This window comes from Cavia porcellus, unplaced genomic scaffold, assembly GCF_034190915.1.
Source record: "Cavia porcellus strain 051 isolate PalLab524CR breed Dunkin Hartley unplaced genomic scaffold, mCavPor4.1 scaffold_25, whole genome shotgun sequence".
NCBI lineage: Eukaryota > Metazoa > Chordata > Mammalia > Rodentia > Caviidae > Cavia > Cavia porcellus.
The window spans coordinates 6,703,436-6,719,449 of NW_026947508.1; the positions used below are offsets into that span (position 1 = coordinate 6,703,436).

General features: G+C 51.4%; 2 protein-coding genes across 4 annotated transcripts in view; one reads left to right on the plus strand and one right to left on the minus strand.

Moving 5' to 3' along the window:
* The window catches only part of Mtor (mechanistic target of rapamycin kinase), a 108,257-nt gene that overhangs the window by 45,867 nt on the left and 46,376 nt on the right, over positions 1 to 16,014 (minus strand). For all 3 annotated transcript variants that reach the window (XM_003471204.5, XM_063235511.1, XM_023565752.2), the window contains 2 exons: positions 15,748 to 15,910; positions 15,471 to 15,616 (listed from right to left, as the gene is read on the minus strand). In XM_003471204.5, coding sequence (XP_003471252.2) covers positions 15,471 to 15,616; positions 15,748 to 15,910 — 309 coding nt within the window. The remainder of the gene's footprint in view (positions 1 to 15,470; positions 15,617 to 15,747; positions 15,911 to 16,014) is intronic.
* On the plus strand, positions 6,086 to 12,033 carry Angptl7 (angiopoietin like 7). Its single transcript, XM_003471431.5, has 5 exons — positions 6,086 to 6,755; positions 8,898 to 8,998; positions 9,529 to 9,723; positions 10,342 to 10,540; positions 10,706 to 12,033. Exons 1-5 carry the CDS (start codon positions 6,386 to 6,388, stop codon positions 10,873 to 10,875), a joined length of 1,035 nt encoding a protein of 344 aa, XP_003471479.2. The 5' UTR covers positions 6,086 to 6,385; the 3' UTR covers positions 10,876 to 12,033.

The following is a 16,014-nucleotide window of genomic DNA, read 5'->3' on the forward strand; positions in this document are numbered from 1 at the left end:
AGTTGGGGAAAGTGGCTTTAGGCCTTTTCTATACTCTAAGAAAGAGAAGGCTGGTCCCACTGAGGGGTTTAAAACTGGGCCGCTTGCAGCTCTTGGGATCTAAGTCACCAAGATTAAAAAAAGGCATTTGGTGCCCGAGAGGTGGCTGCCTTTAACTCCTAACAGGTTCCTAATGTCTCAGACCCAGTGTGGCCTTAGGAAAAAAGAGCTCCTACTCTGTCCTCTTCCTTCCCTTTGGGGACAGTTTCAATAGCGTTTATGATAGTACCTACAGGACACCCTACATCTGCACTGGACAAGGTGTGGGCCCTTAAAGAATAAAAAAAGTACGGTACACCTAACTTAAGAGGGGGCAAAAAAATATGCTGCCTTTTCAAGATTGGTAAGGAAAAGTATGTCATCTTCCTTTTTTAATTAAGAAAAATCTGGGGCCTGGCATGCCAGTGAATGCCTGTAATCCCAGTTACTTGGAAAGCTAAAGCAGGAGAATTACAAATTCAAAGTCAGACTGGGCAACTTAGTAAGACCTTGCCTCGAAATACAAAGGGTTGGAGACACAGCTTAGTGGTAGAAAGCTTACACGGCATGTGTGATACAGTGGTTTGACCCCCAGTGGCATCAAAAGAAAAACAAGAAAAGAGGAATTCACTATAACATAACCATAATCTCCGAATCATTCTACCTGTTCATACTCTGTAATTAAACACATATTTTATACTTAGTGATGAACACAAATATATTTTGAATTTTATGTTCTGCTCTTTCACTGGCTGTGAGCGGCGCCTGCAGGATCCCAGGCCACACGGGTGCTGCTCCCGAGCTCCCACCCGGCACTCTGTCTGTTCCATGGGTGATCTGTCCCGTGCAAGCTTAGAGTGGGCCCAGAGTAAGTGTTTTCCGCCCCACCTCCAGGAACGCTGGCTGGACACAGGCTCCAGGCGCCCACGGCAGGACCCAGCAGGAAGCAGCGAGGTGCAGGCCCCAGTGTCAAAGCACACGGTCTGCGCTGGCCTGCCTTCTGACTGAGGGACCTGTCAGGGGTGCTGTAGAAATGATGACTGGCTGTCACATTTCCAAGGCTCTGGCTGATTTAGGGAGCCATCGGCAGGCGCATCGCTCCCAGCGTGTCAGCTAGTTAATTACTTCCAACTTTATCTTTCTTGTCAACACTTCTTGACAAATTGGCCATTATCTTTTTATTCTACAACACTGAGCACTGCTGCTTTGCTGGTGCTGCCTGGAGGATTTTCTCCCTTTTCTGCTTCCCCCCATCCAGAGCGGGATGAAGAGCTCTGGGAGGGACTATCAGAAAGAAGAAGCTGTCAGGAAAATGAGCAAAGGGGCGAAGGCTGGCAGACAGCACAGAGCTAATTTTCACCTACCTTGACTCACAGCAGAATGGGTAATTTGGGGGAGAAATGCTCATTTCTTGGATCCTGAATTTTTAAGAGCTCCTACTCAGTCTATTATGTGGATGAAGTTGAGAAACAAAAATGAAATGAGCTGGCACCTCAGGACCTGGCAGCTTCTAGCTCTCCAACTAACTGTATAAGCAGATGTGAGCTGGCCCGCCCCTGCAGTAAGGAGTCGGGCCGCGACGTAGGAATGCTGATGCCCACTATGGAACGGAAGAGAGAAAAATTATGCCTCCCTCCTCGGTAAGGAAAAACCTTACGGAAGAGCAGCATGACACACTCTAATTAGATTACCAGGATTCATAGGCAATGAGAGTCCAGAAGAAGGTGGAGGGACCAGTGGTGTCACCACTGACACACTGCCTTGTCACGGGGATGAATGTCAGAGGAAGCCGGGAGGCAGAGCCCGGCACTTGCTGTATTTCACTGATTCTAAGGTGCACACTCTTCATTCTTTAGCACCTCTAAAATTAGGATGCAGCATACAGCGGGAGGCTGCAACACTCTCCAACAGTTTCACTGCCAGCTGATCTCCTCCCTACCCTGAGCTTCATAAAAAGCAAAGCAGTTCCTCTAACTCACTGTAAGAGCAGCCAGTGAATCTCTAGGCATTCCTGAGGGTTGCTAGATGTGGAAGAAAAGCGAAGGTTTACTACTGACAGCAGAAGCTTCTTCTCCCTTTGCATGGCCCTGCACTGCATAGAGCACCCGTCCCTCTGGGTCCTTACGGACAGCCAGCTTTCTGTCTGGAAAAGCTGCACTGGGTGTCTAAGATGCGCTCCAAAGGCCCACAGTATACTGTGAGACCCTGGGGTGTCTCTAGAAAGTCAGAAGTGAGGTTATGGTCTCCTGATGCCTCAGCCTCATGTAAGGGGCTGAATCTAAAAGGGCACAGAAGAGACAGCCCATAGCCCGTGCTTCTGCTCCACAGGTGTCCTCTGTTCCCCAACTCCTGGCTGTGTGGGTCGCTGGTTCCGATGCTGGGGAAGGAAGCATGGTACACACACACACACTCTAACCCAGAGCTCCAGTCCAACCTTTCACGGGTTTTTTTCCCCACAAGGACACAGGCTCCCCGAGGCTCTATGGCACCTTGCAGTCAGCATGACTCTCTGAAGAGCACATCCCCACCTTTCTCATGGAGTGGTTTTTCTTCCAGCACAGGTGTGGAACCTCTTCCACACCTGCCTTTTCTGGAAGCCAGGAGACAACTATATTTCTGGCAGCACACACGACCGCCTTGGAGGCCCATGATCACAATGAAGACGTCTGTAGAGGGGGCTCTGTCCGCCCAGCCTGCCCCTCGGCTGCAGACTGGGAAGCGCAGCCACCCTGGCTGGCAACTTGTTGCTCAGCATGACTGGCACGCAGCTTCTGACATTCTTAAAGAATGACAGACCTGTTTTCCAGTTGCAGTGTCTCAGTCAGAGCGGCAGTGCAGCCCCAAGAGAAGCCCTGCAGGTCACGAACTGGTAATCTCGTCCCGCAACCCCTGACAGAATTCTCGTCTCTGGCTAAGAGTGATTTACTGAAACTGCAGTGTAATGGGATCGGGTTCCCCTTTGGGCCAGACAAGATGTCTTAGGTTCCTGGGTAAATTATGGGCAGTACAGCTGCCCAGGGAGAAGGCTGCTTTATGGGGAAATGTCACTTTCTTTGTCCTTTCCTCAGCGTTAGCAGCTGCGTGTGGACCCCAGGCTGACGCGGGCTGCAGTAGTCAGATGAGGCACATACATACGCCTCTAGAATGCGCAGGAGCGGCCGACCCTGCCTGAAAAGCTCTGCAGTCTCCCGTCAGTCTCCGCAATCTCCGAGAGGATAGAGGAGTGAGGCCAGGCTGGGGCTAACCAATGGTCTCAGCTCTTCTGTTCCCACTTTCTTTGATTCTATGACTAACACCAAAAGATTAACAACAGAGTTAAAGCAGGAAAGAACATGGTGACTGCACCATGACAAAACACTGGAAGTTACCACGGAGACAGGCTCTGAGTTTCTGGAGTAGGTAGAAGAAGACTTTCCACGTGGAGTTCCCCTTTCACTCGACCAGTTCCAGGGAAGTATCTGGAGTGGGCTTTGTCCTGAGTGCCAGGCAGAGCGGTGCTGCAAGCAGACGGGACCTGTGTTTTCAGTCTCGTTATTAGTTCAGGCTGGACTCGAACTCACTATGTAGCCAACCTGGCCTCAAACTCATTTAATCGTCCCCCTCAGCCTCCTGAGCGCTGGGTTGCAGGCGCGTGCCACCATGCCCACTAATTAATCCCCATTTTTATGGGCACTCTGCTCACTGAAAGGCAGAGGGAGGGATTAGAAGCTCTGAAGAAGGAAACCACTGGAGACTCCGGTATACTTCATGACATCGTCTGTGACCTCAGCTGTGCCCAAAGTAAGAGCTAATTTTTCCTTTAAGACATTCACAATCAGGGGTTAGGGCTATAGCTCAGTGGCATAAATGCGTACCTGGCAAGCACAAGGTCATGAGTTCCATTCTGAGTACCCAAAAAAGAAATTCAGATCAGAGAGTTGTGGATGTTTTAGAAATCAGGTAATCATCTAGCATGGGAAATACCCTTTAGTTATTTTTCTCAGAACTTGAGGAGATTTATTGCTACTTAAGAAACTTAAACCATTAAAGAAAATCTTCAAATAGGAAAAGCTTCTGTCTCCAAATTATCCCTTATGTTAGAAATAAATTTCCAGAAAATAAATGTCAAAGACCAGACCCTCATGCTGAGATGGATGCTTCTGATCCAAACTCACAAACTCTCTCCCACTTTTCCTAAAAAATGATGTGACATCGGTTGCAAATATGAATGATTCATTTTCTTCCAAATACGAAAACATTCCTTTTTGGGTTAGCAAAACAGCAACAGGGAGGAACAAATAAAAGCTGGCTGGGACCCCACGGTGCTGCAGGAGCCCCAGGGTCGTGTGGGTTATTTACGCATCTGCACGGTGTGTGGCATTTCCATGACCTGCAGTTTAAGCACAGTGCAGATCCCCACAGGGTCCAGCGGGCTCTGCAGGATGCTAACCAGCAGGACTAGGTTCTCCTCACAGAATCAACACCATGAAGCTAATGACGACTCGGCACTCAGCTGGGCTAGACATTTACAAAGAGAGAGCAGGGACCCAGAGACCACGCAACTCAACAGTCTCCGAGCAGAACAACAAGCTGCTGTTGAGTGCTAGCAATATCCCTACCCGAGGACACAAAGGAAACGAGCGATGCTAAGGAGACAAACCCCAGTCCACCTGAGCCCCTCCTGCTTTTCCACTGAAAAACAAAACTTGTTTGGTAATTCCAGATGTCTGCACAGCAATCACTAACCCAGGAGCCAGAGGCCCTGACTGGAAAAGGGCTCTGGGGGATTAAGGCCGGGAAGCTCTGCTGGACGCCAGGCTTGCGTGGGCAGGGACCATGCTGGGTATCAACAGACACGCACCTGCCCTGATGGTTTCTGACATGGAAATGGCCACCATGTTCCAGAGACAGAGCCTCTGTTTTAAGGACTCAGAGACCTCTGTGCACAGTCTTAGTAAGGAGCTCATCTTTAGGATATCTGTGGAAATTCCATGTTTTTGCTTTTTTTTGTCTTTTTGAGACAGGGTCTCGCTCGCTATGCAGTTCAGGCTGGCCTTGAGCTCACTTTGTAGCCCAGGCTGGTCTTGAACTCACAACGATCCTCCTGCCTCAGCCTCCCGAGTCTGGGATTACAGGCACGAGCCACCATGCCCAGCTTTGCATTTGTTTTTAAAATAGCAGTGTCCTCAGAGTATATGACAAATTGTGACATCCCTGTTTTTTAGATACAAAGTCATACTAGGTGGAAGGACACTAATTTCATATTGCACAGAAAGAGGCAATGAAACTCCGATCTGTCAGGTAACAGGGTCTTCCCCTCACACTTCAGTGTGTATATATTTCAAGTCTGGCCCACGGGCCGAGGGTGGGCTGCTCTCCACTCTGCATAGACACTGACGAATGTGGGTGACCGATCCTAGCTCCACTTCAGCAAGCTGAATTTTCATCTCTTCTGTAATTTTCTGACACTTTGTTGTCGAATATCAAGTGTGAAGCTCATGCTGGCCTGCTCTTTGTGCAAGGAGAAACTATGTGAAAGAAAGATGGGGACACAGCGCCTGGGCATCCCCTTCTGGCTCCCTGAGAGACTTGCTCTACCTGCCTATTTCTAGCACTTTTCTACGCTGGAAAATTCAAGTATGAGACCGTGTTATGCCCAGGTTGAATAAGGACTTTGTAAAACACTGAATGAGGCCCTCACAAAGGACCATCCAGCTAGTTAGAAGTATATTCAGCAGGATGCCAGATTGAACCCGGGGCTCGTATAAACTGCATGGACTACATTAACAGGTCTCTGTCAATCTCCGTGTTCCCATTTCCCTTTCTCCCGCCTCACCTTCATCCCACGGTTATATAACCTGGAGTCTGGAAATTCCTGTGATCCTGCCTGCTTGATGATACAGCTGAGCCAGTGGCTGGCAGGGGCATAATCTAATAGGCGAAACGGGAACACAAATTCAGTGCTCTTGTCTCAGCTCAGAGACGGAACAGACAAGGAAAGAAAGCCGCCCTGTCTCCCTCCTCCCCTCCTCTGGCCAAAGTTTATGCTGACTTCACCCAACAGGCACCTGACCCTCCCAGATGAGGTGGGAGGGGCGAAAGCCATGTGCAGGGCCATGGCAGGGGCGGAGGTGCCGGCACAGACAATATTTAAGATGCTGTCTTTGGAGAGCACTCAGGCTTGAGAAGCAAATCAACAGGGCATCCATTAAGCTCAACTTTCAGAAACTCAAGCTTTGAGGAAGGCTAAGGAAGAGCAAGGAAAGCAAGAAGTCAGAGGCGTGAGGCCACCCAGAGTGGGCAGAGGCTTGCCACAGCTCCACAGACCTCTGCCAGGCACAGCCAGACTCTCCTGAAGGACGATCGCCCTGACCCAGGCCCACAGAAGATGCTGACAAAGACCCTCTCCACTGTGACCTGGCTCAGTGTTTTCACCTTGGCCTTTGTCAGTCACCCAGTGTGGCTGCAAAAGCTCCCTAAGCGCAAGGCACCTGCACAGGCCAAAGTGGCCACCTGCTGCGAGGAGGTGAATGAGCTCAAGGCCCAGGTGGCTAACCTTAGTGGTCTACTGAGCGAACTGAGCCAGAAGCAGGAGAAGGACTGGGTCAGCGTGGTCATGCAGGTGATGGAGCTGGAGAGCACCAGCAAGCGCCTGGAGTCGCGGCTCACAGATGCCGAGAGCAAGTACTCAGAGATGAACAACCAGCTGGACATCATGCAGCTGCAAGCCGCGCAGACGCTCACGCAGACCTCGGCAGGTAAGGGCGCACGCGTCTGCACACCAATCATCAGTCCTGATGGATGCCAAAGGCACCGCAGCACTGCTTCAGATTCCCTGCCCCCCAGAATGGTTTTGGGGGCTCCTCCAGGCGTCCAGGCCTCTTACCAAAGGCTTTCCTTTCTAATGTTCTGTAAATCTGCCCACTACCTCCACAGTCCCTCATTCAAACAGTTTCACCAAACTGGGAAGGGACTAATTCCCCCCGTGGGCCCTGGGCCATATGGGCATGGCCAAAGTCATGAGCAAGTCACAGAGGTGGGTGGGGTTCCCATCTTTCTTCATACTTCTTACTGAACCCCTAACTAGAAGCAGGAATGGACACAAAACCATGATACCTGTTGCTCTGCTCACAAAGTTTTGTCCAAAAATAGTTCTTGGTGTCCCTAAAATGTGGCAGGAAAAGGCACTATGGGATTGTGTGTCCTGTCTCTGAAAACCAAACTCTGCTGCCTGGTGAGAATTAAGTGTGGAGACACTGCCCAGGGCCATCTGAAGAAGCCCTTTGCGCCAGCAAAGGATGGGCTCCTCAAGTCTGATATTTCCATTTGCCCCATGGTGTCAAGTGAAATTCTCCCAAGAAACCTAAGAAATAAGCAAGTGTAGAGCTGAAATATGGATTTTTAATGGCCAAAAATAACGTACATTTAATGTTTTCTTTTGCAAAATAACTTTGAGTTGCTGGTTAGCTTGGCACAGATGGGCCAACATGCATTTGGTTTAGAGATAAATTTGGTCTTCTGAAATGATCAAGGAATTAGTTGAAAAAGCATATCCTACAGATATGTCATTTCTTGCTAATATTAAAAACTATTGGCTGTGTTATAAAACAAATCAAGAGCAAAGCCATGAGCAGCTTCTAATCAGTGTCAGTGGGTGCTCCCTTTCAATCGAAGTAGAAAGGTATTCTTGGGCCTGTTTCCAGACAAATGAGCCCGGATTTGGCCTGGGAGATGAAACCAGACACGGGAAAGGCTGGGCCAGCTGGAGAAATCTGACTGTGCCACTGCCAGCGCCTCTGAGCAGGGCAGCTCCGAATGGCCCCCACAGGAGTCTCCTGGGGAGGACGCAGCCTCCTGCCCAGCCTGTCGCTCTTCCTGCCCAGGGTATTGTGCCTTGTTTTTCTCCCGTGCCCAGGGCTGTGTCGCCTCTGTACTCTCCAAGTCGGCAGCCTGATGGAGTAAACAGTGTGAGACTCACCTGCAGAGTGCAGAGGCTCAAGCGAGTGTGCCCCACTCCCCTAGCCCCTGATCGCTCTGCAAGGGAATCAAGGCACTTTGGACGATTTTCACGGTGGCACTGTTACCCTCTGCCATCTTTGTGCTTTTCTGTAAGACCCCAGATTAGTGGGGCCCAAGGAAAAAAATTCTAACGCAGGTAGGGCATAAGGCATCTCCTAGACTGGAAGCATTTTCTGATTCCTCCTGGAAAAGGCTCTTTTTTACAACCTGGTTTGCTGTTTAGTGCAGGAAGAAAACCCAACATAAAGCAGTAGCCCCAACAGCAGCAAAGGAAGCGTTTAAATTAATTCCAGAGGGGAAACGGGAAAATCTCCTTTCCTTATCTCGGGGGAAGACCTCAAAGGGTTCTTCCCATTTTTGGTTTGAGGATCTAGCACTGTCAGGTTAGGGCAGGGGGAAGGTAAGATCGCAGTGTCCATCTCCCTTCAGTAGGGCGCCAGTTGCAGTAGCCACTACTTCTGAGAGACAACAGAAACCAAGGAACAACAAACAGGCCCCTGAGATCCTCAGACATGTCCTGTAAGAGGCACCTGTCCAAGAAGTCCCAAGCTGCTCACATGGGCATGTGGCACGTGGCTCTCACACGCCAGACATTTCTAGAACTCACAGCCCCAAACTAGAGCAGGCTAATTGATTTTGACTCAACTACCGGTTTGTCCCATGTCCGGGGGGGGGGGGCGGGGGGGGCCCTCTCCTACTCTCTGCACGCCCACCCCCCAGAGAAGCCAAACATGTCCTCATTTATCTCCTTATGACCATTTCTCCAAATCCCAAGACAGCCTGGACAGACTGCCTGGGGCCGGGGTAGAGAGGAAGCCTCAGTCTTCAGTCGTTCAGCTCGGACGCAGTCTCTGCTCACCCCGCGCATGCTCTGTTTGCAGATGCCATCTATGACTGCTCTTCCCTCTACCAGAAGAACTACCACATCTCTGGGGTGTACAAGCTTCCTCCAGACGAGTTCCTGGGTAGTCCCGAGCTGGAGGTGAGCTCACTGCAGCCCACTCACTGCTGATGTTCTGCGGCCAGCACTCCATCCCTTAAGACATGAGGACCAGTCATGGGGCCAGTCATGGTCTACAGAGAGGAAACTCAGAGGAGCTGTGCAAACACTCGGTTTATGGGTTCCTACTCCCCAAAGCTGTGCATCTGTGTGGTCCCTTCACATCATTACCAATCAAACACCAGACCCTCTAACACAGATCAGATAATTCTTACAACACCACATCACTAGTTTAAAGCTTTGGCACTGTTCTAGAGTAGCTATTCTCTGGGAAGGGGGGCGGAATGTGAAGTGGGCATACTGGAAATACCCGGGCTGCCCCTCCAAGCTACATTATATGTATTTCCCCAACTCCAATTGGGCCAGTTCTCCTAAGCAAACCCACAGGCGCTGGCTCTCCAGTGACCCAGAGTGACTACAGGAGTACACACACGGCTGCCCTGTGGGGACAGGAGGAACCTGTCCTCCAGCCCTTGCCATCTGCCCTGACCGGAGACCTCTTTCTGCTGCAGGTGTTCTGTGACATGGAGACTTCGGGTGGAGGCTGGACCATCATCCAGAGACGGAGGAGTGGCCTTGTCCCCTTCTACCAAGACTGGAAGCAGTACAAGCAAGGCTTTGGCAGCATCCGTGGGGACTTCTGGCTGGGTAACGAGCACATCCACAGGCTCACCAGACAGCCCACCCGGCTCCGTGTGGAACTGGAGGTGAGCTCGGGGCCTGGGCCTGGAATTGATGCAGGTCTGCTACATGTGACAGCGCAGGCCTCTGTGGCTGACACCCCAATCTATACATTATAGATCTGCCTGTAGAGTCACTCTGGGGCTCTTAGTGAATTTGAGGTTGTAGCACAGATTAGAAAGAGGTTTTTGGATTTCTCTGCAGGAGGAGGTGCAGGACGAGGCAAACCCTGGCTGGGCCAACGCAAACCCAACAGGCAGCTGTCTCTGCTCAGGCCTGGGGCATAAGGGCTTTACACGCAAATCTCAGGGATACTCGTCAGCACCCTCCAGGGGGCGTTAGCATCCTCATGTTGCAAGTCCGATATTTCTGAGGGGGATTAGCAAATGGCGGTACCTACCCCTCAGCCAGGGCAGTGAGCAACACAGAAAGGTGAATCGCGCTACATGGCTAATACGGCAGAAGTCTGAGCAGGACCCCTGTGTGCTGCTCCCCAGCTAATATGGTAAACTACAGGCGACGAGCAATAGCAGCCTGCCACCTCCCTCCCGCCTGTAAACAGGTGTTTGGCTGAGGGCGGGGGAGGAGGGCCGGTGTGTGAAAGGGAGCCCTCTGCGGCCCCCACGGCTCCGTTTCTCTGCCAGGACTGGGAGGGCGAGGTGCGCTACGCTGAGTACAGCCGCTTCGCCGTGGCCAACGAGATGAACAGCTACCGCCTCTCCCTGGGGAACTACAGCGGGGACATGGGGAACAATGCCCTCCTCTATCACAACAACACGGCCTTCAGCACCAAGGACAAGGACAACGACAACTGCTTGGACAAGTGTGCACAGCTGCGCAAAGGTGAGATCCAGAGGGTGGGCAATGGGAGGTGTAACGAGCCCGTGACCTCAGTCAGGGCCACGCAGCTGTGTCCTTCCTGCTGTGGGCTCCAGCTGCTTCGCTGCGGCTATGGAGGGCAGGGCGCCCTCTCAGCTTACCAGCCGTGTTCTCTGTTTCTGACGCCAGGTGGGTACTGGTACAACTGCTGCACGGACTCCAACCTCAATGGGGTGTACTACCGCCAGGGCAACCACAAGGAGCACCTGGATGGCATCACCTGGTACGGCTGGCACGGTGCCAGCTACTCCCTCAAGCGGGTGGAGATGAAAATCCGCCCGGAAGGCTTCAGGCCCTGAAAGGAGGCTGCTGCAGGGCAGGGCTGCTGCAAGGGGGCGCCCGGTGTGGGGCAGGGAGAGGCAGGAGGAAGGCCTGCACGCTCCAAGGAGAGGGGAGCCCTCTGAGAAGCATAAAATATTTTAGCACGTGGGCTGCCGAAGCCAGCACATGCGCACAGTAACACCAAGGACGTCCCATAAACGGGATGAAGTACCTAAAGCCAGCGGTTCCTGCCACACCTGCTCCGGGGCTGAGCTGAGCGGGGCCACTCTGCCCCTCACCCCTGACGAAGCACCTGTTTATTCATCTTCTCTAAGCTATGTGAGGGTGGACAGCAAACACCTTTGCTAAAGAGGACTACACTATCTTGATTCCCAAAAGTGAGGCCTTGAGTGTTACAGAAAGGAGCCAAAAAGTGGGTGGAAGTGGAGAGGAAATTTTGCTTTTAAATCAAATGAAATCACATTTAGCCTACATGTTTTTTAAAAACACAAAAACTGTCAGGCTGGAGATGAGCTGCTGGAGTCTGCTGGGGAGACTCCAGGCCCTGGGCCTGGAGATCAGACCCGGGGAGCATCATGGGGCCACGTGGCCAGGAAACAGCACCCAGAGGTGCAGCAGGGACCATTGGGGGCAGCGGGGCGGAGGGCAGAGCGCTTGGAGCTCACGGGCCGAACCCAGGCAGCAGGGTTATTCACTTTGTAAGAAAGGAGCCCGGTGGCTTCCCTTTTATCTTGTCTATAAGAGATGGCCGAAAACTGAAGACAGGCAGTGCCAGGGTTAACAATTCCCTCTGTAAGTAAGCATCTTGCTTTGTACAAATAGAATGTTGCAGTGTGAGACCGAAATGTTAAAGGTCTCCTACCGGCACCATCCTACGTAAGACTTGAGTATTTTCTTTAATTCTTCTCATTACCACTTATAGTGTTGTAAAAAGTTCAAACAAACCAGAGTCTGTGGTGACAAGGAGACTCGGAGCTTGTTTCAGGCTTCAGAGACACCAAGCAGGAGCAAAAAGCCAAGAAAAGAAGAGCGCCAACAGGCAGCTGCCCCGGCGAGGTCCGAGCCAGGCCGCTCACTAACCCCACGCAGGCCAGTCACCGCGTCGCTTTAAAATGCTTTGCAAATGTTGCCCTGTTTTCTACTTAAAAACAAAGTAAAGATTATCTTTAACACAAGAGATGTCAAGTGGTTCTGACCTCTGGAAGCCCATGGGCGCACGCGCACACACACACACGCTCGTCAGTGTAAGGCACGCCACTCCTCTCCCAGCTCGGCCTGTTGTGCCCACAGCCCTCTGGTTATCGGGAGCCTACTTCAGCGTACAAACAAGGACCTCAAAGGCTTCAAAGCCATAAAGTGACTAAGAAAAACCTCACTGGACTAGGGCTTCCCCGAGAAAGACACTCGAGCAGGGGCTTCCTCAAGCAGGCGGGAGGATCGGGGCGCTCACCCCACACTGCTGGGAGAAATGGTCACAAGTGGGGAGCAAGAGGCCCATGGCAGAAACAGCAAATGTGTCCCATCTCCCGGAGGGCTTTAGGTTCCACCCAGCCCTGGTGGTCTCCTTCACCCTGAACCCAGGGACTGCTGCACGTGAGCCCGGCCTTTTGTTTTGTTCTGAGGTGGTCTCACAATGTAGAGCAGGCTGACTTTGAACTCATGGCAATCCCCCTGCCTCAGCCTGAGTGCTGGGATTACAGGCGCGTGCCATCACGCCTGGCACTCGGCCCTTTTTATTTTTCATTTTGAGATAGGATCTTGTTCAACTGCCCAGGCAGGCCTCAAACCCATGATCCTCCTGCCTCTGCCTCCCATACATTTGAAATTACAGACAACAGTTTATTTGAACAGTATTTTGGGAGAAACTTCTCAGAGAAAAGGGCAGAAGGAAAAGAGAAAGCGGTTGCACAGAACGTCCAGCCGCTCTCCCTGCGGAGGTGTGCATGCCGTGGCACCGTATTTCCCAAGCGCCTGTTCTGGCGCAGGCTGACAGTGGGTACTAATGATCTGGCCCACAGACTCTGAGCTGCGAGAGGACATCACCAGGAATCAACAGCACAGCTCGGTATCCCCTGGAGGCAAAGACCTCTGTTCTGACCAGGCCTTTAAGATCCTCCTCGTGAGAAGGAGGCACACAAAGGAACAGATATGTCCACCTGCGGGAGCACCAGCCTACTTTTTATTTTTAGTTTTGCAGTCTGCGTCAGAAACATTTTTTAAAGGGGGACTACAATCAGGGTTTGGGCAGTGAGATATCCACCTCTAATCAGACCCTGTGGTCTACTTGGGGTGGAAGAAGAGGGCCCAGCGGGCCTCTGGCTGACCAGGCAAAGGCCGCACAGTTTTGCAGGTGTGTACATTTCCTAATAATCCAGCCTCTCAATCCACTATCCCCCTAGGATGAACTGTGCTTCCGATGCCTGTGAGCTCTGAGGACAGCGGCGGCACTGTTTCTACTGTCTCAGTGTTGGGATTTCATACGTCCCGGAGCAGGCAGGAAGACAAGCGGACTGAGCCAGAAGCCAGGGAACAATACTGTCAGCAGAGCACAATTTTAAAGATCAAAAACAAAAAGCAAGAAATGGCTACACAAAGACATTTTTCTGTAGGGAGTACTCAACTGTTTCAAGAAGAAATGAAGGTAGCTGCCTTAAGTATAGCAACCTTTAAAAGAGTAAGCGGTAAAGGGAACATCAGAGGAGGAAAAATAAAACAGCGCAGCGGGGAGGTGGGGCTTAGCAATCACAGCGGGCACCTGTCTGCAGCCTCCTGGCGAGGGCAGGACTGCAGCTCTGAGCTCTCCAGAGCTTCCGTGAGGAGCACAATCCAATCTGTGACTGAAAAGCCACACTCCCAACACCAGACCAAAGCAGAGGCTCTCAGCTGGTCATACAGCCCCTTCTGGGGCTGGGCCTCACACTGAGATGAACCAGCTCAGTGAGCCTCGGGTGCTTAGAGCAAGCATGAAGTTAAAAAAAAAAAAAAAAAAAAAAAAAGTGGCCGAGCGTGGTAGCTCACGCCTGTAATCCCAGCACTCGGGAGGCTGAGGTGGGAGGATCGTTGCAAGTTCCAGACTAACCTGGACTACAAAGTGAGCTCAAGGCCAGCCTAAACTGCATAGCGAGACCCTGTCTCAAAAACACACACACAAAAAAGCCACAATTACATTTGTAGAGAGTTTTGTTTTTCTGAGACAGGGTTTCACTAGGTAGTTCAAACTGGTCTTGAATTCACTACGGAGCCCACAGTGGCCTTAAACTCACAGTAATCCTCCAGTCTCAGCCTGCCGAGTGCTGAGATTATAGGTGTGCAGCACTATGCCTGGGCTTGCAGAGAATTTTGATGACTTATGATCAGTTATATTGGCTTAAGACTAAGTGATGTTTTTATGAGCTTTTCTAGGACTGTACTTCTATCTACTAACAAACCTGCATTAACTTTAATGCCTCTATGACTGCCTCAAATATGGGGAAGACCAAGAGTGGGCTGGGGGAGCCTTCAGATGATGGGCCTTGAACAGAAGAGGGTCAGCAAGGACACTAATGCACAAACCTAGTTATCCAGCAGTGATGTTAGTTTCAAGTTAGCACATTTACTATTAGTTAGCACATGAACTTGTGCTGCCTAAGTCAGAGACAGGAGGAAGAGACATGGGTCTCCTCCGCCCCTGCTGTGTCTAATCTGACACTGAGGCATGCCTCAGTGGGTAGCATCTCTCCCTGTATGGCAGGTTAGGATCAGCACTGTTCAATGCCAATGTGTTTGGGCAGAAACGTGGTTTCATTGCTACTTTTTGGGTTACTTGTTAAAAAGAACACTTTTTAGCATCTGCTCAAAGGCGGAACCAGCAGAGAATATGGCTATTTGATTATCTGCTCAAACAGAGGAAGCACCGTGCTCAGCAGGCTCTGTGAGCCAACTGAGGGACTTATTAGCAGCTGGCTCTTCCCAAGTGTCTGCAATGAATTGATCGATGGTGTCAGCGTTTCCAGGAAGATAATGAGATTCAGAGTTAATATCCTCTGATAATCATTAGGGAATAAGAACAGTTTTCTATGAGCTAAAGCTAATGTTCTGGGCTGCTTTGAATCTCACAACAGCAGAAAATTTATTAAACAACCTCTTTACTCCATACCCAGAAGACTCAAAGCCATCGTGTGAGGGGACAGAATGCAACCCAATCCAGGGGCAAGCCCACCAGATCTCAGCCTTTGCTCTCCTTTTTATACTCATAGAACTCCACAGGAAGACAAGGCACCAACAGGGTTAGTTGCCAGGACAACCTAATCCTGCCCCGAGAGCAGCATGTCACTCAGACAGCACGGTTCTCTCTCCTAAGTTCCCGTGCTGCTAGGCTTGCTCAGCTCCTAGGCCAGGGCCACTGGGATAAGAAGGCATGGGCTGGCAAGCAGGGAGGGCTCAAGTCTGCGCAGTCAACAGAAGTAACAGTAAGGGACTACTGGGGAGAGCCATCTGCCACCGCATGTCACTGCAGAGTGCTGGCCAGGTGGCAGGCTTCACACCAGAAGTCTCTACGTGAAGCCAGTGCGGTGGCACCAGGAGAAGAGAGGTCACTCTGGATGGAGCAGAAGATAAAAAGGTTCAGGCCTACCTGATGAGGGACTCTAGGATGGCGGGCGTGGGACCCTTCTGGAACTCCAGCTCTTTGTAGTGCAGTGCTTTGGCATACGCGCGGCACTTGGCAGCTCTCTCACCCAGCAGGACAATGCCATTATCATCTCTCAATGGCAAGGGCCCCTAGAGGACAGCAGAATACCACAGCATAGGAAAATGGCAGATGGGACAAACAAGAGGGGGCCGTGAGGGTGCTTCCCCCTCCACCTGCTGGCACCTTGTCGGCCTCCATCTGGACACAGGCAGAGTCTCACCTTGTCACTGTGCTCCATGAACTCAGCCAGGTTTAAGAGGGTCTGCGTGACTTCAGCGATATCCTGAGAGGTGAGGGCCAGTTCGATGCTTCTGATGAGCTCATCCTGCTGGTCTTCATTCAATTCCGACCAACAGGACACAAACGCAGCATTGAAGAGGTCCCTGCAGGCACAGGAAGGACAGAAAAGGGTGGGATCCGCGCCCCTTGCACCCTCTCCTCTCCGCAGCGGCCTCTGGTTATACAGACCAGGGCTGTCCTGCGGAGC